Here is a 23599-nt window from a genome sequence, read left to right as displayed (position 1 = left end):
TATTATTCAAAGGTACATAGAATTTTATATGTATCCTAATACATATATGCATGAAATAATGGATACCGTGAGTATTTGCAGGGGCCAGGTCCCGAGCGCAGTGAGGAGTTGCAGAACCAGGCCTTTGCTGTGTTTGTTTCGGGGGAGTTGGTTGCAGCCTGGCAGGTGTGGCCAGATCAGGAGATGCATTTTCCCCTGGCTCTTTGCCACAGCAACGTTGTTTATTCCCAGCTGTTGTTAGTTCCTACTTTTGCTCCTGATCCTGCTTTATTTCCTGATTGATCCAGTTCCTGATCCTGCTTCAGCATTCCTAGCCTTACTCCAGTTCCTTCTCCTCCAGTTTCTGTCCTCCATTGAACTGCTACCATTGTTACCATTTATAGCCTGTCCCGGCGTGTCGGGTCTGGACTGCTGCTGCCAACGACCCAGACCGTGACAATCTATCCATTCAATCTTTTGTATTTCTGTTTCTCTTTATCCATATAGGTGACCTCTTGGTGAATCCAGATCAGCCAAAATGTACCATTGCAATTGCCCGAATTGCTCCAGACCTGATACTGGCCGATTTACCTAGAAATATAATGTTGAAAAATGAGGAACTAGTATTTTGCCAAACACCAGAATTTCTTCTAGGTAACTATTATTGTTGCTATAACTGTGAGACTGCCAGCTTGTATAATTTTCCAAATTGGTATACATTCCTTGAATCAAGAGGGGCATACTTATATGAGAGAGGGGCTATTGGCACTGAACACCCTGATTACCCTAGTACATAACATTTTAACATTTATCCATTTTATTCTGAGTTGACTAAAATAGATTAACTGTGCAAATTGATTGATAAATTATATGAGGCCTAATTTAACTTGTTCATTGACCAGTTCTTGAGAAGTATAGGGAGCACCTATATTGTAGAACATACAAAAAGGAATTCTTTGTACTGTATATTTTAAAGAACGGGCCCTGGCAAATTTGGGATGGATTACAGTCTATATATTTTTTACATTGTGTTTTGTTTTCTTTCGGGAAAGGTGATGGTGGATTTGGATCTGTATACCGTGCTTCTTACAGTGGAAATGAGGCAGCTGTAAAGATTTTTAATAAGCACACATCTCTTAGACTTCTAAGACAAGTAAGTCTTTGAAGAGCTTGCTTGAGAGAAGCACCCATTCTAAAGGTTTCAGCAGCTTAAAAGAAGAAAAACTCACTTTCTAAATATTGTGAACCACTTTTTGAATGCCTTGAGGGACTGGGTGAACAATTTAAATCCAGATAAGACAGTAGTACTGCTAGTTGGGGAAACTGGTTATCCGCAGGTTTTTGTATCCCAGGGTTATTTTTGTGTTTTTGTGTTTTTTATGTTTATATTTTAATTGCTTGTGCTTGGCCACCTTGGATTTCCTCTGTAAAAGAAATGGGGGCTATTAATATTTGAATTACCTTAACTTTTAAGAAGTTGTGTTTCTGGCTTATAGGGAAGTTATTACAAGTTAACACAATAACTTGTTGTATAAGATTGGCAAAGTGGAGATTTAGAAGCCCTTCCCAAATTGTTTTCTGACACTTTGTGCATACAAGATAGAGTTGGCTCCAATAATCTATTTGACCTCACACCCACCTGAGCACAGAATTGCCACTGAAAAACCAGTGCTTGTGCTTCTGTTGTTTCATTTTCCTGTTTCCAGGAACTTGCAGTGCTTTGCCATCTTCATCACCCTAGTTTAGTGCTCTTGCTGGCTGCAGCAGTGCGTCCCCGAATGCTTGTCATGGAATTGGCACCAAAAGGGTCTCTAGATCGATTGCTGCAACAAGACAATGCCAGTCTAACCAGAACACTCCAGCACAGGATAGCTCTACATGTGGCCGATGGCTTAAGGTAAAACTATCTTTAAGTTTGTTTCAGCACAAAAAAATCAAAATGGATTTTTTCCCATTGCAATACATGTTTCTGAATATTCTATTTCTGCTAAGTAATTTTCACTTATACTAATGGATTTCCTAAATTTGATAAATCTGAAGTGTTGTGCACTCTGTTCGCATATGACTAGATGTTTTGAAGCTGCCTTGATGGACTGGCACTATTTCTCATTTTCAATATTTCCAATACATATATTTTTCTCACAGGTATCTGCATTCAGCAATGATCATCTACCGTGATCTAAAGCCCCACAATGTGCTTCTCTTTACACTGTATCCCAATTCAGCGGTCATTGCAAAGATTGCCGATTATGGTATCGCCCAGTATTGCTGTAGAATGGGGATAAAAACATCTGAGGGCACACCAGGTATGAAGGACTTCATATTTCATCAAATCAAGCTATTACATGAGTCTCTTGTAGTGTAACAAGGTTAACATCATGACACATTTGAGAAATGCAATTTAGAAGAACTAAATTTTCCAAAGCCAGTGACCAGCCTGACTCTCCCCATCCTGTGGGGAAATGGTTTTAAAGTAAATGATTACTCTCTTCCATTTGGGAACACAGGGTTAACTCCTCCTTCCTAGAACCCTGTCAGGGTCCTGCAGGTAGTGATGGCAATTTTTCATCTTCATAGGCCTTTCCTTGATCATACACGATTGCTTCTTTTCCTATGTCTCTGTAAAACCACTGAGCAGGACTGTTTAGAGATACAGAATAAGATGCTTCAACATGTGTTATTTTAATAAGCTGGCTTGCAGTGCAATCCTAGTCATGTCTACTCATAAATAAGTTCCATTGGGTTAAATGGTGCTTACTTAATGTATTTTTAATCTTTGTTGGAAGCTGCCCAGAGTGGCTGGGGAGACCCAGCCGGATGGGCGGGGTACAAATAATAAATTATTATTATATTACTCTCAGGTAAGTAGTGGTGGAGTTGCATCTTAAAACAGGCACAGAATCTTTATTGAATTTGAAAAACAAAATCTGCTTTGCATGCAGACGGTCCCATGTTTAATCCTGAGCATATCCAGATTTGGCTGGAGAATCCCCTGACTTGAGAGCCATTCAGTGTAAACTACTGAGCTAGATAGACTAATGGTCTGACTCAGTATAAGTCAGATCTCCATATTGCATTAGTATGGGACAGTCTCTCATGGCCAAAAGTTTCAATTTACCTTTGGGGTTGTTGCTTGTTGACGCATAGCCAGCTTGGACTTTGAGTAGATGTATGAGAGCTTGTGTATAAAATCTTTCAGTGACTTTCTTATTCTCCTTTGAATATTATGCTTCTGTGGAAAGAGAGACAGAGACAGAGTGTAAGAGATGTTTTTTCTTATTAACATTCATGATTGCTTTCTGGAAGCTCTCGGCTCTTTTTAGGCCCTAAATAGTTGGTGTTCGTGTGAAGTTTCTTATGTCGTTTAACATAACTTGAGATTCCTAAATTAAAACAACAAATTCAGCAGCAGAATGGCAAGAAGCACAACAATTAATGACTTGGGTATTATTTTTTAGGCTTCAGAGCACCAGAAGTTGCAAGAGGAAATGTTATTTACAACCAGCAAGCTGATGTTTATTCATTTGGCTTGCTCCTGTATGACATTTTAACAGCTGGTGGGAGAATATTAGAAGGCATGAAATTTCCTAATGAATTTGATGACGTAGCTATCCATGGAAAATTGCCAGGTATGTTTACTTCTGCTAGTGTTCAATACAGTGGTTGTTGCATGAGCAGTAGACAGTACTGAAAGCCAAAAAGGCGGAAGAGGAAAGGTTTGGAATAAAGATATCAAGTGGCCTGGAAACTGAAGGCACAGCAAACATACTGTGCACAGTGTTCCATTAAAACCAACAGAAATTCAGGGCAGCTAATACTATCTGGCTCAACCCTTGCTGTGTTGGTTTACAGAATACATTGTGCCTCCTTAGTTATGTTGATATACTCAGGTTGTTCACTGGTGGTTTATTTTTCATTATTTAATGTCCTTCTCATATAAGATGGTATGTAGGACATTATGTGTATTATGTGTGCACACAATTCTGCATGGGTGGGGGTGGTTCATTCTAACATTAAAGCAAGATTAATGAAATATTTGTGTAAGAGAACAAGGTTACATAACAGTATTAAATAACAGTGTACCATCCACTGCTTGGAGTTCATGAGTCAGGACCAATATTTTAAGATTTGTAATTTGTTTAATTCTCTGTGTCTTGATGCTGAGAGTAAATTTTGGGCTCTTCTGTGAAAGAACCAAGACTTAGCAAAAAACCTTGTCTTATACACAGAAAAATAAGGTACTTATGGGAGGGATGTACATTCTTTTCAAACCCATTTTGACTTAAGGAATTCTTGCAGTAAGCAAAAATTTAAAAGCAGTTGATTTTACTATAAAAAGGTAAAGGACCCTTGGACAGTTAAGTCCAGTCAAAGGTGACTATGGGGTTGCGGCACTCATCTCACTTTCAGGCCGAGAGAGCTGGTGTTTGTCCACAGAAAGCTTTCCAGGTCATGTGACTAAACTGCTTCTGGTGCACAGAGGACTGTATACTTAACACTGGTCTGTGTAGTTCTTTTTCTTCATCTGAAACTCAAAAACTTAAATTCTAGATCCTGTCAAAGAATATAGCTGCACCCCCTGGCCAGAAGTTGAAGATTTAATTAAGAAGTGTTTGAAAGAAAATCCTCAGGAAAGACCTACATCTGCTCAGGTAGGCATCTGCTGTGGGTTATGTGTTTATTAGTGGAAAAGACCATCTGATCTGCTGTATAAATGAATGTGTCATTAAATACCTTTCTAAACAATACAGTATATGCAGTATTGGCAGTGCATTTTATTACTGTGGTGTAAGGAACATAATGTATAAGAAGGAGCCATTACTCCCTGTTGCTACTAATGTGGTATTTCTGCAGGTTTATGATATTTTGAACTCTGCAGAACTGGTCTGCTTGATGAGATACATCTCAGTACCCTCTCCTTTTGGAGCAGATTGCATGGTTGCTACAAATCCAAGTTGTAAGAAGACAGGAGTCTGGATAGGTAGCGGAAACTTAGAAGCAGCACAGATCTCATTTATTGATTTAAATTCAGATGGACACAGGTGTCAGGTAAGTGTAAAAGCTGGTGCTTAATACAAATGCTTCCGTCCTGGTAGATGCAGTATATAATAAACTTCATGCCTTAATTAGTAGAATCTCAAAGGGCAGTTAATTCAGCATGTATATATACTTGCATGCCAGTATAGAAAGGTTTGTTTTGTTTTGCATTTTGTAATGGAGATTTCTTTTACATCTCAGATCTATCAGTCTCATAATAGCATTCAATTACATACTCAGTGGTTAAAGGAACAATAATTGTTACCATAGCTGTTACAGTTTTCAATGTTAGCCTAGCAACAGTGAGTCCTATCTTTTAAACCTCTTTATGTGTCAATAAGTGCTATAATCTTACGGGCATATAAAACATTAAATAAAAATATATGGAACCCTGACTTTAAAATAATAATAATAATAATAATAATAATAATAATAATAATAATGATGATGATGATGATGATGATGCAGCAACCTTGAGAGGTTTGGTTGTTTTTTTAAATTGTTGAGAGAGAAAAAGAGGACAGCCCAAAGGAGATGATAGGAGGCAGGCTCAATATGTCTTTTCGCTGGAAAGAAGTCAGAGCCCTGAACTGGAACAAGGGTTCTGGTTCAAAACAAAAGAACACGTGTTTCAGGACCACAGTCAGCAATCATGCAGGAGAGCCTAGCATTCAGGTGATAGGCTTTTCGAGCTGCTGGGACTTGGCCAATGGAAGCTGTGCAGGGCTTTCTTGGTCCTCAGAGGAGAGGGCAGTCTGTCAGCCTTCATAGATAAAGGTACTTTCTCTGAAGGCTGCGTGTAGAATCTGGTGCTTTGTAGGCTTATTCAGGGCCTAGTGAGTGGATTCATTTCCTCCTTTGAGCTGCTACTCCTTGGACATTCAAGAACCTAGGTTCATTACTACTATGAGTAGAGGAAGGGCAGCAGGGAACTGGTTGCTTAATCTTTGCTCCTTAATGTACTGCTGCTTACAAAAGTGTAATGTTCAGAGAAAGGGAAAGTGCACCGACCAGTTGTCCTTAGAGAAAAAGAAGCATTTACATGTTCCATAGCCCCATGGTAGCTACTAATTTTGTAAAGATAAAGTGGTCAGTCGGATGGATCTATTTCTAGAATTCAAGGGAATTGGTAAAATAAAAAGATAATAATAAGATTAATATGCATTTATGTAATTGTGTCCAGATGTTTACTATATATATTGTTTCCCACCAGGAAATTGCAGATAACAGAGTATTGTGTATGGCCTTGGTAACTCTTTCTGCAGAGAAGGAGAACTGGATTGTAGCAGGAACTCATTCTGGTTGTTTGTGGGTCTTTCACGCAGAAGAGGAGAAGCCCAGGCACCAACTTCAGAAGATGTCGGATTCTGTCACATGTCTTTACTGCTACTCTTATGCAAAGCAAAAGTACGGTTGTATCTAAGTGTAGATGAAATTTCATAATAGATTTATAGTTAGAAAAGTACAAAAAAGTCCACCCAGAAATAATTTTACATACCTGTGCATCTCATACCTACATATTCAAATAGCTTAAACGGGTGTTGTGAGAATTATTATCACCTTTGTGCAGGTGTCTAATTGCAATATTACTTGAAGGGTAGACTTTTAAAAAAGGAAGTTGAGTGCATTTGATTTGTACTTCCAGTCATAATATTGCACACGTATATTGGTGCATCTCACTAAAAATTATGCTTGTGTAATGGTTCATTTAGTATGCAGTGAACGGTTATTTCTATAAGAATCATGCAGTGGTTTAGTAAGATATATATAATCAGTTTATTTCAATGATATACTCGCAAAATTCCCTGTTTCATTTCAGCAAACAGAACTATTTTTGTGCTGGTACAGCTGATGGACAGCTAGCGGTTTTTAAAGACACAGCAGTAAAGGTATATCTGCAGCACTATCTTCCAGTAATTCTGTAGCAATGAAACACATACATAGTTTTTGATTCACTTCCCCCTTTTCATTTGCGTTGAAAGGTTAGAGGTCTTTCTAAAACTCTTTGACAGCAGATGTTATTGAAATATCACACATTATGGTAAGCCATAGCCTGAAACAAATTCTGGGTTACCACAGATGAGCAGTGGGCTGGTGCACAATGATCAAATCATGGCTAACCTGCTCCACTCTTTGCTTATATAGTAAACTGTACAAACAGCTCAGGAATTATGATTAATTTTAATCAAAATCCATTTTATAAACAATGTTAAATTCCTTTATAGCATTACAGAAGAATTGTGGATCATACACAATGAGTTTCATTCCTTCACTAGTCACATTTCCCTGTTCAACAATTGTGTCCTCGTATTTTCTCATTTTCCATAATGCTTATGAATGCATCTTGTTTATATTTAAGTTGTTTATGCTTAGATCTTTTAGATTCTGCATATCATATAAATGGTATTTTTTTAATGTAATTATTTTTAGGTTTCAGACAGATTTTATATATGTATATAGTTTTAATTTTATCAGTGTTTAATTGTTTTAAATGATTATTCCCCCTATATTTTTAGCAGTTCTTAATTTTATTTGTAAGCTGCTTTGAGTATCGCCAGGGAAAAAGGCAGGGTATTTTATTGTTGTTGTTGTTGTTAGTGTTGAATGACCATGCAACAACAACAACATTTAAAGTTATGTGTATCAGCAGGGACTGGTGTTTTATTCATGCCTGGAGATTTTTCTCACCGATATTTTTTGCTATATTTTCAGTGCAAAGATGCTGCACCTTTGAAGATTTTACAACTTGGAAACCGCAGCACCCCACTTATGTGCTTAAGAGAATCTGTTTATTCATGTGAAAAAAATACAATCTGGGGAGGCTGTGGAACAAAGATTATATCATTTTCTAATGACTTCTGCGTCCAAAAAATCATTGAGACAAAAACAAGCCAAATGTAAGTTCATTTGTTTTAATTTTCACTACATGACTTTGTCTCTTTTGGTTGTGTTCTTTAAAATACATCATTTATTTTTTAAGTATCTTGCTTTTCTTTTTGCCTGGTACTTTTCTTTACAGTTACCCTATCTGCATCTTTTTGGTGGGATGAGGAGAATAAGATTCTCCTCGCCCAACCATGAGAAACCTTATTTGGCCTTATCACTTGTAAAATATAAATTGTGTGATAAGGTGAACCAAACAGTTTACAGTTTCCAAACAAATGCTGAGTGTCTTGCATTCATATGGCTGAGGGTCAGGGAGTCCCAAGTACTTTCACGCTTGCATAAACGCTGCACACCTTGGTCATATGAATTTTCCATTTATTTCTATTATGCTGATCCATGTGTATTTCATCCTGGAATACATTTTTGTGTGAACTCCCACTGATTTTTCCTTGTTAACTTTGGACGCCCAGAAGCTGATCTGAACAAATCCATGGATGTCATGGAGGTAGTCTTAAGTGACATCAATTGGCAATAAATCAAGCCCTCATTGAGCATGTATAAACGTTTGCACATTATCTGCACGTATCTACATCAGAGGTGGTCATGTGATGCCCTCCAGATGTTGTTGAACTCTTAACTCTCATTGGCCCCAGCCAGCATTTTCAATGTTCAAGGATTATAGGAGTTGCATACCCTTCAACTTACAGATACTAGCCTGGGTGAAGAACCATGGTTCCCAATGTGGGGCACACCACCCACAGCAGGGCAATTTGATTTTTAAGGGGGGGAATTTAAGAATGCGTTATTAACATTTACAGTCATACCTCAGGTTAAATATGCTTCAAGTTGAGCGTGTTCGAGTTGCGCTCCTCGGCAACCCGGAAGTAACGGAGTGCATTACTTCCGGGTTTCACCGCTTGCACATGCACAGACGCTCAAAATGACGGCATGCGCAGAAGCGGTGAAAAGCGGCGCACGCAGACGTGCCGTCGCTAGTTACATTTACCTCTAGATGCGAACGGGGCTCCGGAACAGATCCCGTTCGTATCTAGAGGTACCACTGTAATGTCCTTCTATGCTTCCTCCACGTGAATAGGAGTTCACTTTTTGAATAATAATAATAATATGTCACAGGGGGACATCAGAGTTTTAGAGATGCTTAGGTGTGGCATGGCCAATAAAAGGTTGAGAACCACTGGTATAGAACATGAAATACACCACAACAGAACACGGGTGGCTCTGTGGGTTAAACCACAGAGCCTAGGACTTGCTGATCAGAAGGTCGGCGGTTCGAATCCCCGCAATGGAGTGAGCTCCCTTGCACGGTCCCTGCTCCTGCCAACCTAGCAGTTCAAAAGCACATCAAAGTGCAAGTAGATAAATAGGTACCGCTCCAGCGGGAAGGTAAACGGCGTTTCCATGCGCTACTCTGGTTCGCCAGAAGCGGCTTAGTCATGCTGGCCACATGACCCGGAAGCTGTACGCCGACTCCCTCGGCCAATAAAGCGAGATGAGCACCACAACCCCAGAGTCGGTCACGACTGGACCTTTACCTTTAGGTGTGGCATGGCCAGTAAAAGCTTGAGAACCACTGGTATAGAACATGAAATACACCACAACAGAACAATGAAATTCAGAGCAAAGTCAGCTCAAAAAGCAGAGGAGGCTAAACAACCATGAGCTAAACCAACAACTATTGGGGGGGGGGATTGATTTGGCACTAGAGTGATGACAATATTGATGCCAGTCAGACTTGTGGGAGGAGGGCATCCCACAGCTGAAGGCTCTTAGTTTGGACACGCATTAAATTCAAACACGTAGCCACTGAGGATAGCTCTGAATATTGGCCAGTACCCAGAGATTTCTGTGTAGGAGCAGAAAGTACTTACCTGTGTGAGCTGGTGCTGGGGAAGGGAAGTATCCTCTCCCACTGTGGCACACATTTTTTTGAAGGCTACCTCAACGCCTAGGAGCAGATTTTCAGGGGAGGTGAACAGCTCTGGATGTGGAACTTCTGCAGGTAGGATCTAGGTTATTGCAGGGATGGGGGGAGTCCACCAAGCTTTTCAGAGGTGTCTATTGTAAACTTCCCATCTTTGCAAACATATGTTATATGTTCTGTACTATCGTATATCAATCTGATTTTTTTCTTTTCTGCCCCTCAGATTATGCCACAGGGCTCACAGTGATGCCAATATCATTTCAATAGCAGTAGACAAATCCATCTACTTGGCGAAGAAAAATAGCTATTTTGTGGAAGTTTGGGATAAAAAGACAGAGAAGCTTTGTGAACTAATCGACTGCATGCATTTTCTAAAGTGAGTGTTTGATATTTTGTGTACAGCTGTCACAGAGAAGTCAGGGATATCATGGGTGGTTAAGCTGATTTTAAAAATGTGTTCCACAAGTAAAGCTTTAATAGTAAAAAATAGATAAAAAGGCTTCCAGATGACCTGTTTGTCCTGATTGCACAGAGGTTATACAGTGTGGTAGTTATCTGATACATTCCTGTGCTTTTCCCCATCATTTTTCTTACTGTAATATATTTGCCCATTTAAAGTGGATTTGTAGCTCAAAAGTGTGGTAGAGATTTTGCTATGTATTACAATGCACAAACTTTTCTTGTAGGTTTATTATGAAGGCACACTTTATTGCAAGAAGCACATATGTTGGCGACTACTCAAACTGGGCAGTTGTTCTCACAGGCAGGAAGTGACCAGAGATTGCTAGGCGTCTGCTTTTAGTATTCTAAATGATAGTGCAAAGAGAATAGGAAGTCGGTGTAGCTTAAAGCATTTCTGTCCTTCTTTCAGTTAAACAAATGGCTGCTTAATGAGATGCTTATGTGAAAATATACGGGAAAGGAAAGGAAAGGCATGACCCATTGCAACTTTAACATACAATGGTATCGTACTGTTTTAGAGAGGAGGTGCCAAACCTGAATAAAGAATCAAAACAAGAAGTTGCTATTTTGGGAAGAGTGAAGAGCATCTGCCTGCAGAAGAATACAGCCCTTTGGGTTGGCACAGGGGGAGGACATATCTTACTGCTTGACCTCTCAACTCGTCGGCCCATAAGAATAATAAGGGATTTCTGTGATTCTGTTAGATTCATGATGACAGCCCAATTAGGTAAGTGAAGGCTTCACAGGAATTCATCATGGTCCCAGGAATGAAATGTATTTATGTATGGCTTATCCTTTTCTTCCTTCAAGGAACCAAGCACACATGTTTACCGTTTTCATTTTTACTTTACACGCATATGTGTGCAGTTTTTAACATCTGATCCATGACCATATCGAACCATTTCGAAAGTACTGCAGCAAATCTACCCTCATATATCTTTTTCACTAACCTCCATTATTAAAATTAATGTGTGTTAGTTGAGCAAGACCACTTTGCTTGTGGGAAACGCATCTGCAGTCGCCAGTTCCCAAGTTAGATATTAATAAAGACCTTTTTCATTGCTCTACCCACATGATTCTTGCAGTGTCATCCTATACATGTCTATTCGAAAGTAAGTATTATTTTCAGTGGAACTTACTCCCAGGTAAGTGTTTCGACTCAAAACGAAAAGTCTGAACATGAACTGCAGTTGATAAGGCTTACTATGGATTGCTGCATGAGCTAAAAGTCGAGCTCCGAAGTCTCCTCCTCTTGATTGTAAAAACTTGAGTATGGAATTTAGAGCAATGGTACTATTTGTCATAATTCTACAATATGTGCTGTAATTTATTTTTGCCCTCTGCACTTTCCTGATTGTTTATTTTCTTGGCAGCCTTCCTCAAGTGCAGCCTTAAATTATAATACTTTGTCAAAGTACAGGGCCTGAATCTAAAGAAGCCTCAGTTTGCTTCTACTTACACAAATAAACTTTCCTGCTTTCCTCCAAAAGCCCCTGTCAAAGGTTTGGGGGTGGCATTAGAGACTACAGTCAAAGGGATAGGACAATCCCTGCCGCTGCTGCCAATGCACGCATTGAGATACTTTCCATTTGCACACAGAGGGTGGGGCTGGATCCAAGCCGATGTACTTTTAATACTGAAACTGTTTCGTTACTAATTAAAGTTTAACTTTGAATACTGGATTATATCTTACTTTTTTTGTTTGGTAAAAGGGAGCCTGAAGAACGTAGTTCTGGTGTTGGGCTACTGCCATAAAGGTGAAAACAAAGACAGCGAATACACCACAGGTAAGGATTAGTGCCTTCTGTATTAAACATTTTAAAGGGAATCTGTACAGCTTTTGTGAGATCATGCCATGATAATATTTTCACCGCTGTTTATTCACTCTTCTGCTCCTGCTGACTCTTGGCAAGTTTATGTTACACGGCGTCAATCATACACAACAAAATGTGATAATACACAATAGAAAGCCCCACATAGTCTTCCCAGGGACCATTTCTGTCTACCCAAAGTTTTAATATGCCACATAGAATGCTGATTAACTAGGAGTGCAGTCCTTTGCAGACTTTTTTCCAGGTAAGTATGTAGGATTGCAGTTTACTGCTTAACTTGCTGACTAAAGCATTCTGACTGATGGCTATTGTTAGGTCCACCAGTCAAAGACCAAGGTCCAGTTCAGATGTAATGGGAAACCTTGGTTTTCTGTTGTGAAGCACAATTGTGCAGGGCTCTTCATACATGTTTCACTGCTCTTCAGGGATTCAAAAAAGGGGATCTAAAGCTCTCACTTCTGCTTTGAAACTTATCTCAGTTCTTGATTATGTCCAAATTCAGGCTTTGTTTATAAAAGGCACAGAACAGGAGACTGTGGTTTTCCATTATGTTTGAATCAGGTCTAAATAACCGCATACAGTATAAAGCTCCCTTGTCAGGCTGTAGGTCCATCCAGCCCAGAACTCGGCAAATTCCTGCACAGAATAACCTGATACGCACCTCTTGGACTAGTGCAGATCAGAACTTGGCTTTGCCCCTGTCTGAATATTGTGGTGCAGTTCATGTAAGCATGCAAAATGCTCATTTAAATAATTGCTTTGAGAAGATTTTAATTTAAATGTTCACAAATTAATGCAAAAATCAAATGGAATTGTGGGTGAAAGCACGCAAAAGTGATACAGGCCATAAATGCATATTTGCCCATTGCTTCTCCCAGGCCTCGGGAGGCAGAGGTCTTTCCTACCTTCTGCATGCAACCACGTGAAAGGCTGGATCTGCCTGGTTAAAAGTCAGGACTTTTCTCATGTGAGGCAGCCATGAGAACTATTTCACTTACAGATACCATAGAACTCTGAGATCAGGAATCCCGCTCACATGTGGGTCGCATATATGCAGGATTTTCCTTTCTTAACCAGACTGATGAAAAATAAGCTTGAGATAAATTTCTCCACATGAGTCTGCTGCCATTATGGCTAGCTTGTCCCTTTCTCACACTTGGGCTACATGGGAACTGTGGTTTACCTATCACAGAGCTACATTTCCCAGCACCCTTTGCAAACGACTGTATCCAGGAATTTTTGCAGAACTGAGGCTGGGTACACACCGTACATTTAAAGCACATATTGCTAGCCATTAACAATGCAATCCTATGCCTGTCTACTCAGAAGTAATCTTATTGAGTTCGATGGCACTTTTCCCCCAGTTGTGTGCATAGGATTTCTGCCCAAGTGACTGTTTCAGCTCCTATTTCTAAAGTTTCTAAAGTCCTATTTCTAAGTTGCCCAACAGCTGGAAAAATGCTTGAGATATATTTCCTGATTAATATCTTCAACCATATTTGCCTCAATTTGTTCACAGGAATACAGTCATGTTTGACTATATGGGACATTAATCTGCCACATGAAGTGCAAAACCTGAGAAAACATATTGAGCTGAGACAAGAGTTAGCAGAAAAGATGAAGAGCATTTCTTTGGATTAACTGGCTATGAAAACACGTATCTCACTGGGCTCATACAGGAGGTTTCTGTTCTAGCTCCATTGAAATATGCAATGTAAATATTTCTCAGGATGCATCAGCATCAGTTTTGTTAAAAATACAGAGAATATTATTGACTGGGCAGTGCCTTAATTTTCCAGTGGTGAAAGGTACGTAGGAAACCCAGCTGTAACATGTAACCTGAACTCCTTTCATCTGGTTTTCAATGTCTTTTATACCACTCCACGTTTAGAGTAATTCCACTATCCCATGCTGTATTTATGTATGTATATTTAATCAAGCAATATTTTTATACTTTGTAACTTTTTGAAGCATTATGATATAAATAAAGGCATGTTATAGAGGAGGGGTCAGCACCCTAAGGCCCTTGGGCCAAAAGTGGCCCATGGGATCATTTTACCGGCCCACGAGCCACCCCCGAGCCAAGCTACCTGCTTGGCGAGTCCTTGCACGCTGCGCTAAACTGGCGCGGCGCGGAGACTCACTTCGGCGACACCGAAAATCACATCTGCACAGATGCCAGTGCCGGAAATCGCTGTCGGAATAACTTCATTGGACACAACCACATGCCAGGTCAGCACTAAGTCCAACTGAATTAAATGGAATTTACTCTATGGTAAATGGGGGCTAGATTACAGCCCAGCTTTGGTCCCATTGAGATCAATTCAACTTACATAATCCTGTTTGCATCCAACCTGTTTAAAGCACTTTAGATTGCTATTGTGAATGTAATTATGATTTCATGGCGTCATTTCAGTTTGTGGGGCATTGTATCCAATGGAATGGGTGTTCACTCTGTCGCGAGACACTAGACAAGAGCAGACTTGCGGGAAGTTGGCTGGACTCCCTCGGTTTTTCCTCCTGTCTAGACACACACAGTACGTTCCTCCTGACTCACCTGACTCAAGTTTTTTACTAGATTATGAACCGCCTTTTTTTCTTTAGATTTCCTTTAACGTTGTTTTTGTTCTACAGTTCTTTGTCCACGCTTTGTGGTTTTTTCCACCAAAAAATAAAACCCTTTCCATTGCTCTTTCCGTTTGGTCATCCCACTTATTTGCTTATTTAAAAACTGTTTGGCCACCTCCTCCCAGTTTGCTGTTTTGACACTGGCAACGGAGTGAGCGTTCCTATTACATCCCTGCCGGTTCGCTTTGGCAGAGACATAGTGCCTGCCCCTTGTCCTTATCTTCCTGGTCGGTGGTTGTCACAAGGAGAGTGTGTGTAGCTTCTGTTTTCCCCCATTCCAGGTCCACAGCGTGGCAAATGGAGTGTGTGGTGTGAAGCTTTTGTCTGCCTTTTTTCCTGGTCCACGGCGTGGCAAATGGAGTTGAGTATTTATCTGGTGAAAATTTGAGTCTGTCTCTGTGTGTGCGCACGTGCACACACACACGCCTCTTTGTTGTCTTAATGGCTGCTATGGAGGACACTTGGGCCTTAAGCCGCCCACCTCTGAAAAAAGCAAAGCAAAAACTGAAGCACTTAATGTCCTATAAAGCCGGAGGATGTGCTAAGACTGCTCCCCTAGCTCTTCCAATGAAGCGTCTTTCTTCCATAATTTTACCCCAGTCCCAGGCTCACAATACAGAGCAGTCGTCAGCTCCTAAAAGTGCTTCCACTCAGTTGAATGCTCAGACTATACCACCACCTGCTGATTTTATTACAGAAATTTCCAGGGAAGGGGGAAGTAGGCGGGTTTTTTTCTCTTTAGGGACTCCGTCGGTACTTTCTGCTTGGCGAATCCAGAAAACTTACCACAAGTCTTTGCTCCTGTCTAGTGTCTTCATTGGATGCAACGCCTCCCTCTCAAAACGATACTTAAGATGAGATCAATTGTTCTTTCTCTGTTGAATGCCAGTAGCATATTCCTGTCAGGATGCTCCTTCCCCTTTCCCACATTCTCCCTTGGCAAAATTGTATTTAATTCTGATATTCCAGGAGATGTTCTGTTTGCCCTTTCACACCATTCACCTTTCCCTTCTAACAAGCTGGAATTATAGTGGGAATGTAAAGCAAGGTGGTTTAAGGCGGTTGCTGATGACCCGAAGGGGTTTGGTTAGGACCCTCTTCACATGACAGAGGCAGGAGAGAAAAAACTCCATCAACGGGGTGATGGCTCCTTACAGGATGAGTAAGTTACCACTCCAATGTGTCCAGAATCTTAACTTTACTACTGTGTTCTACAAGGTCATGTCTACTTTAGGTTTGGCTTTGCAGAAAGCCAAATCTGCTGAGGCTTCAACTACTAGTGATATTTCTTTACTGACTGATAGCCAATAACAGGCCATTTAAAGAGGGTGGCTAAGACTGAGCTGGGTGTTCCCTTGCAGTTTAGAAAGGGCACCAATTTGGCAGATAAGATTTATTTTCTGGAGACTGATTTCATGGCTTATATTAAGACTCTTTTTGTGGACTGTCCAGATGCCATTCTTTCCTCTTGCAATTTATTGCCTCAGGAAGTTGATGCGCAACTGAAGGATATGACGGATAGGCTTTTGGAATTTGCCTTGCATAAGGTGCATGAGGCCACAGCATTGTCTATGCGGGCGGCTTGCCCAGCTGCCTTTTGTGCAAGGGCATTCATAGTTTGGTTGGAGGACTTACTGCAAAATACACCGCAGGATATTGTAAGGCTGAGGCAGACCTTAAATAAATCACTGAAGGAGCAAGCCTTTATGGTTCATGCCACCTTGGGTGTGGCTCAGTTTTCTGCCAGGGCAATGTTCGCTCAAGTCATGGCACGCCACACTTTGTGGTTAAAAAATTGGTGGGCGGATGCGGCATCAGAAGTCAGTTTGGCCACTGTCCCATTTGTGAGGGGAGTCACTGGTTTGGGGATGGGTCCCTGAAGGATGTGCTTATTGCATCTAAAGATAAAAGAAAGGTGCTGATGACAGCGGGTGACTGGGGCACGGGCACCCACCCACATGGGCACCGCGGGGCCACTGAGGAGTCTGCCTGCCTCCTCCCATTCAGTGCGGAGCCTGCGGGCACCCAAGCCACCACATCACTCCCAGGAGGGACACATGGCTCAGGCGCGCTGTGGGCCCTGCGGTGAGTGCCACCCACCATTTTGTTACCCCCCTCAGTGGGGACACCCGGGGCGGGCCGCACCTACTGCACCCCCCCTTGCTACGCCCCTGGCTGATGAGTCAGAAGGAGCATAGGAGATATGCCGGGCGTTACTCCCCAGTCCTTTTGCACCTTACATAATCAATACAGGCAAAGGGACTTTAGGTTTAGACCACAGGGGTTTAAGCCTAGATTCTGTTTTTTTATTTTTATCAAGTTCTATCGCTGGATAGTTTACAAGAAGTTCAGGATGCGCCCCATTCGACTCATCAGCAACCTATTAAAGCGCCACTTCAGGTAAGACCAATTGTCCTTTCTCATATAATGTCTTATACTTTTAAACTTCTTTTCTCTTTAAATAAAATAATGTGTTACCATTTTCTGTTTTTTGTCTATTTGTAATGTTATGGCTACATGCAGATTCAGGATTGTGAAGTTCTCTGCTTTAACACATTCTTGTTGATACACCACAAATTTTCTGTGTATATACGAATGTATAATTTGCAGACTGTACATGACCTTTATGTAATAAAAATAAACATTTTTTTAACTTTCACACAAATTTCATTTTATGTCTTTTGACAGATGCTACACATAACTGTAAGCTGAGTGAAGTTTTCTGTTGAAATCAAATTGTTCTTCGTAATTAATCAGTTACATTAATGAGATAATGTATGTGTATATCACTTGAAATACGTGTAAAATTTTATTCATTACGTATGATGTATCTGAAATGAGGTGAATTGGAGCAATCAAATTACGATGCCAGTAATCCCCTCCCCCAAATAAGATCCGGACCTCCACAAAGCCACACATACAGCTGCTTCCTTCGGGGAACTCTGATGATGGAAGCACAGACAGGAAGCCTTGCTTCTCCCCTAAACTGCTCTCATCACAGATTCTTTTACAGATTTATAAATTGCCTTACAGCTAGAAGCTGCTGGCATGGTATACAGGAAGATAAAATACAAAAGATTAAACTCCAGTCAAGTAATATACAAAATGTATATGTTAGGGTAAAGTGTGCCTAAAACACATAAATTAGTGCAAATAGCATACGCAAAATAGCCTACTGACTGTATTCTAATTATCTTGGCAAATGTGCACAAGTCCCTTTGAAACTATCAAAAGCTCCTATGAAAGGGCTTCAGGAATTTGGAAGGTATTACAGGGGTAGCCAATATGGTTCTCTCCAGATATAGCCCCTCATTGGCCGTGCTGGCCAGACTAATGGGGGTTGGAGTCAAAATATCTGGAGGGCACTGTGTTGACTACATGTATTGGATATAGAGGGTCTTTGCTTTAATTCTCAACATCTCCCGCTAAAATTTTTGTTGTAGGTCAAGCAACGATTACATCAAACATTTAAAGAAGTTGCTGGACCGTATTGATCTAACTACCCACAAGCAAGCTTCATGTGATCACACAGAGGTTCAGTACTTGAAAAAGAGCTTTAAAAAGTGCTCTCCTGGCAAGGACAAGTTCTGGAAAGTGACAGACCCATGTTCTGATTGGCATTTTTATTCTGTACTTGTTTATTGGACTTCCTAGATTGTCGATGCTCAAATAATGACAGGAGCAAAGGGACACTAGTAATAGCATTTTGCCAACTTGTGACAGAACAGTGATGAATCAGAAGCAGCTGCGTACTCATTGAGATTGTCCCAAGAAGTAACAGCGCCAACCTTACAGGTTCTAGTTGAACTTTGTGGGGGAGATCCCAGTTTTTCCTTTAGGCAAATTAGCTGTTTATTCAGCTATCACTATTGTGTATATCAGCATATCAAGGAAATAAGACAGAAAAACAAGAGCAAGTAGTAGATTATAAAAAGCCAGATGATGATGGAAATATTAGTCTTCAGTGGCAACCACAAGTCACCATTATGAAATGGACAGTGCTGTACCAAATTCTGATGATCAGCATTTATGTCAAAAGTAAGGGAATTTCATTAAGACATTTTGGGAGGGTGCTTTGTTTTCCTTTTCCACCCTTCAGATGTTGATGCTACAAAGCATAAGGGAATCATGAGTCTTACCTGTTCTCACAAATGAGAGATTCCACGTGTTCAGGTTTCATATGCTCATACAAAAGTTCAGCACCACGAAAAGAGGTTTAGAATGTCCTCCGCTGAGTGAGGATGAATTCCTGAACTTGCTTGAAATCTTACAAGAATAGCTCAGGATACAGCTGTCGCCATTAAGTGCAACAGTCATTTTTGACACATCATGGACTGGAGCAACTGACTTTAGCTGATTGACTGCTAGCTTGTAAAATAAGGATGTTTTGTTTGTAACAAACTACCCATATGACCGACTGAGTACCATCTTGTTTTAAGATGAGAGCCAAACCATATAAATAGTTGTACATGGGAGTGGGGTAGGGGAGAGGCGTTAATGCAGCGAAGGCTAAGCATACTCAGTGATTATTAAATAGTGACTGTTGTGGTAGCAGAGACAGAAAATCAGGTGGGAGTACAGGCAGAATGGAATATCCTGGAGTGGGGAGTGACTGACTTACTGGAACACTGAACATCATCAGAAGTCCACACTGCAATATTTTGTTGCAACTCAGTCATTTGCATGCAGGTATCAGTATCGATGGGGTCACGAAGAGTCGGACACGACTAAACGACTAAACAACAACAAATCAGTATCAAGAGCCATCGTGTGTGTTTTTCTCTTTTTAAATACAATTTCAGAATGGTACCCTTGTTCTAAAAGATGGAAAGTACATGTTTATTAAAGATCCTGGAAGCTCTCAGTGTGAAACTGACAAGCAACCATACACAGTGTACACGGTTGAGCTGTACTTGATAATCAAATACATACATGGAATAACATTGATCTGGGACACAAATACCAAAGTTTCTATTATAATGGAGCCAAACTGGAAGGTAAGCACAATGTAGATAATTTAAACACTTAACTATTTTTATGTAATATTTTTGTTTAACAGTAAATTGTGCTTGATCATATCCCTGGCGATAATAATGCAAGCAGAACCCTGCTTCTTATATCGTTACATCAACTTCTTCCATCATCTTCATTAGTGCTATTACCCCAACAACATATGTAACCTATAGATCAGGCTTCCTCAACCTCGGCCCTCCAGATGTTTTGAGAATACAATTCCCATCATCCCTGACCACTGGTCCTACTAGCTAGGGATCTTGGGAGTTGTAGGCCAAAAACATCTGGAGGGCCAAGGTTGAGGAAGCCTGCTATAGATTCTTATTTATACCTCAGGAGCAGACCAGAAGAGAGCAGTTCCCTCTCTGGTCCACACAAAGGGCCTGCTCCCAAGGAAACCTACTGGTGTGGCCAATTCCCTCCTGGGGTAGGACCCAGGATGCAGCACAGCCAAGCCTAGGAGGCGCCACACCATATCTTTCTGCTTGCAATACAGAGACAACTATGTGGCCTTTGTGGAAATCGCAATGGAAATCTTCAGGGCGAATTCACCACTAGGCATGGTTCACTAGCCGCCAGACCGATGGAGTTTGGCAACCGTTGAAAGACAAGCTTTGCATGTTGGGACACAATAGCCGAGACGTACCCATGCGATGCAAATGCATACTGCAAAGAGTGGGCTGAGAAAAAATGCAAAATTATTAGAGGCTGTAGGTTCAGAGACTGTCACAGTCAAGTAAGCTTTTGGAAAGAAGATTTGCTCAACACTTTTATGCATAAAATCCCCGACAAGACTTTGGGGTGGTTTAGACAATAGCCTGGTAAGGCCCTATAAGAGGCAGCCAATATGTTTCAGTCTAATCAACCTCACAAGCATAGTAGTACTACTAGTAGTAGATGTTGATGATGATTAATTTATTTATACCCCACCCAATCTGGCTGGGTTTGCCCAGCCACTCTGGGCAGCTTGGTCATACGGTGGAGAGCCATGCTGGACAGCAGATCTTGCCACCTGGCTAAGCAGTGGAACCGCAGACCTGCACCCTAATAATAATGGTAGTTCAACAACACCTTCTCCTTAGGTTGGCCCCACTCCATTTCACAAGGCTTGCATCGAAGAAGCTTGGAAAGGAAGTACCTTGGGCTCTGTACTGCTGTTGCGATGTACGCAGAGGCATGTGCAGCAACTGGCACCTGTGTCCAGTGGCGTACCCCAGAACTTCGCCGTAAGTGAAACATCTACTAATTCACACGAACGGTTTCAGATAGTGTTTCAGACAGGGCTGGTGAGCTTGTCTCTCTGCAAATGTTATTGGGATGCAGTTCCCATCATCCCTGACCATTGGCTATCGGAGCTGAAGTGCATCAGCATCTAGAGGACCACAAGTTCCCCATCCCTGCGCTAGATAATCTCTGCTTCTCTTAAAACATGATGGGCCTTAAAGTGCACTCCCAGAGGTCAAGGGGAGGGTGGATTCAGCTGTAGCACCCATCAGTCGGTGGCTGGGGAAAGCAAAGCCATCGGTCAGAGTCCCCTTGGCTGGCAAGAAGCAGTCCCCCAGAGGAGGCTGAGACAAAATCATAAACCTGTAACACAGACTGGGGAAACATGAGACATGTATCTGCTTAATATGGCCCTTTGGGAAGCACCAAAAACAAAAGGCGGAGATAAAGGGGAACAGGGGCTTTTAAAAACACTGAAATGGGTTTGGAAGTTACTAGAGTGTACAGATTCTGAGGCCTCATTCACAGCATGCATTTAAAGCTCCAGGATACCACTTTACAACAGTCACAGCCCCACAAAAATAATTCTAGGACCTGTAGTTTGTTAGGGGTGCTGAGATTTGTTAGGAGACCCCTATACTCTCCCCCCACCCCCCACAGAGCTACAATTCCCTAGGAGGAGGGATTGATGATTAAACCACTCTGGGACCAGTTGCCTGAATGTCCTTTATACCTTCTCCATCCCGGTTATTAGCTTTATCACAGAAATTCTACCCAGCAAAGACAGTTTTAGTTTTTCCCAACTTAACATATCCTTTTTGATTTCCACCCACGTCATAACAAAATTATTTTGAAATAACATACAATTCATATTTGTCATAGTAATACCTAAATACTTTTCCACTTTTAAACCAGAGTCTTTTGCTCTTCTGTAGTCATTTTGGTTTTCTGATGGTTAACATTAAAAACCTGCTAGCATGCCAGTTCCATTTATCCAAAAAATTTCCTGTCCAATCTTCTTCATCTTCCAGACCATGTATCCCCTCTCATAGCTTATAAACTATTATGATGTCTATAGTCTGATATCAACGCAGTTCACAGTGTTGGAAATTTATGTCCAGTCCTCTCGTAGTCTGTAATCCATTTTAGAAAAGGAATTTCAAGCATTACACAAACATCCAGGTTTCCTTCAATAGACCTCACTTGTGATCCTTTTATTTCTTTAAACCAGATGGGGTAAGTGTTGAGTCCTTGCAGACTTTAAATAATAAAAATAAAATTAATAAGAAGTTCCCCTCCCCTCTTCTCTCCATTTTTAATCACGGCAGGACATTCAAATTTCATCCCTCCATCTCGATAGTCTCATTCAGATTGCAGCTCACTCTCCACATTTCCTCTGGAGGCGCCTTTAATTTGGATCCAATATCTCAAGAGGTGAAGGAGCTTTGCCTCTTGCAATGGCACCCGTGTAGCCTGCCTCAGCCGCGCAGGGCTTGAGACCAGCAGGAGCAGGCACACAGACGTCCACAGGTGCCTTGTCCCCCGCCTGCCTCCAGGGGTTTTTAGAGGGTTTTACAACCTCAGGTAACCCCCTCCCCTCCGTCTGAGTCTGGTCCCAGAATGGGAGAGATGTTGCCATGGCAGAGACCAGAACCGGAAACATTACAGATCTTCAATAATGATGTCCTCTGGAAGAGAACGGAAATGAGAGGCTGAATTAACAGCCTCTCTCAGGAAAGCCCTCTAAACAATACCCAAATCCAAGGGTTCAGCCACCTCAGCTTTTGTAGCTGGAGTCAGTCAGGGCCCTGCCTACTGGGGCGAAGTGAAAAAGGCCAGCAAGGCACAGCAAATAGGCCTGGGAGGTCTTTCTCGGGCATGAACCATAAGGCTACTAAGTGAAAAGTCCCCAAGGTGTGGAGATTCGTTTACCTTCCTCAGGTGCTGGCCGAACACGGGACCGGTGTCGTTGGGCTATTGCCTTCTGCAGAGGAAAGAGAAAGCTGGATCAGACGCCATACACGTCCCGGTCCAGGGGTCCAGGGGCATGACTAGCTGCTGCAGGAGGAACAACGCTACTTACAGTCCTGTTATCTGCGGAGCTCCGGAGCCTGCTTGCTAAGCCATCGCCATCTTGGAACCACTAGAAATGCTTCCTCTCCTCTCTCAGTCAGTAGCATCTTCATCAACCCCACTAGGGTGGGTTTCCAGATGCTGGACCAGATAAGCCTTGGGTCAGATCCCGCAGTCTGGCTCTTTTGGGGGTTTTTTACTAGCTCTCCCCCACCCCCCCAAATCCTAGACCCTGAGCTGCCCCCTAGCCTATTCCTGCCTTGCCCTTCCCAAAATGGTGCAGGGGGGGTACTTCCTCTCCTGGTGTCACAGGCTCCTCCTTGGGCTGCAGCGGGGCCACTTTATTGCTCCTTTTCACCTGAAGAAAGCTTCTCATTTGCCTGAGCCAATAATAAAAACAAGTTAAATGAATACAACTGAAAAAACAAGATATAAATACATTAAAACATTAAAAGGAAGATATTTGTAATCCAATTTGCATTCTTCTTTTTCCGCCGCTTGTCAGCTTAATTCACTGGTGACC

General features: G+C 41.5%; 1 protein-coding gene across 2 annotated transcripts in view; it reads left to right on the top strand.

Annotated features, from left to right (window-relative positions):
• Positions 1-23599, top strand: part of LRRK2 (leucine rich repeat kinase 2) — a 93488-nt gene that overhangs the window by 59324 nt on the left and 10565 nt on the right. Inside the window, exons 38-51 of one of the 2 annotated variants that reach the window (XM_083574850.1) lie at positions 487-633; positions 1032-1132; positions 1686-1876; positions 2125-2285; positions 3438-3608; positions 4531-4631; positions 4834-5028; positions 6230-6423; positions 6836-6905; positions 7729-7913; positions 10068-10220; positions 10825-11033; positions 12019-12093; positions 13658-14370. In XM_083574850.1, coding sequence (XP_083430976.1) covers positions 487-633; positions 1032-1132; positions 1686-1876; positions 2125-2285; positions 3438-3608; positions 4531-4631; positions 4834-5028; positions 6230-6423; positions 6836-6905; positions 7729-7913; positions 10068-10220; positions 10825-11033; positions 12019-12093; positions 13658-13779 — 2075 coding nt within the window. In that variant the 3' untranslated portion in view covers positions 13780-14370. Of the gene's footprint in view, positions 1-486; positions 634-1031; positions 1133-1685; positions 1877-2124; positions 2286-3437; positions 3609-4530; positions 4632-4833; positions 5029-6229; positions 6424-6835; positions 6906-7728; positions 7914-10067; positions 10221-10824; positions 11034-12018; positions 12094-13657; positions 14371-23599 lie in introns of those variants that run through there. The other variant, XM_083574851.1, reaches the window with a different exon arrangement.

The sequence above is a fragment of the Podarcis filfolensis genome, assembly GCF_964270895.1.
Source record: "Podarcis filfolensis genome assembly, chromosome: 10".
Taxonomy (NCBI): domain Eukaryota; kingdom Metazoa; phylum Chordata; class Lepidosauria; order Squamata; family Lacertidae; genus Podarcis; species Podarcis filfolensis.
This window is presented reverse-complemented; position numbering and strand designations above follow the sequence as displayed.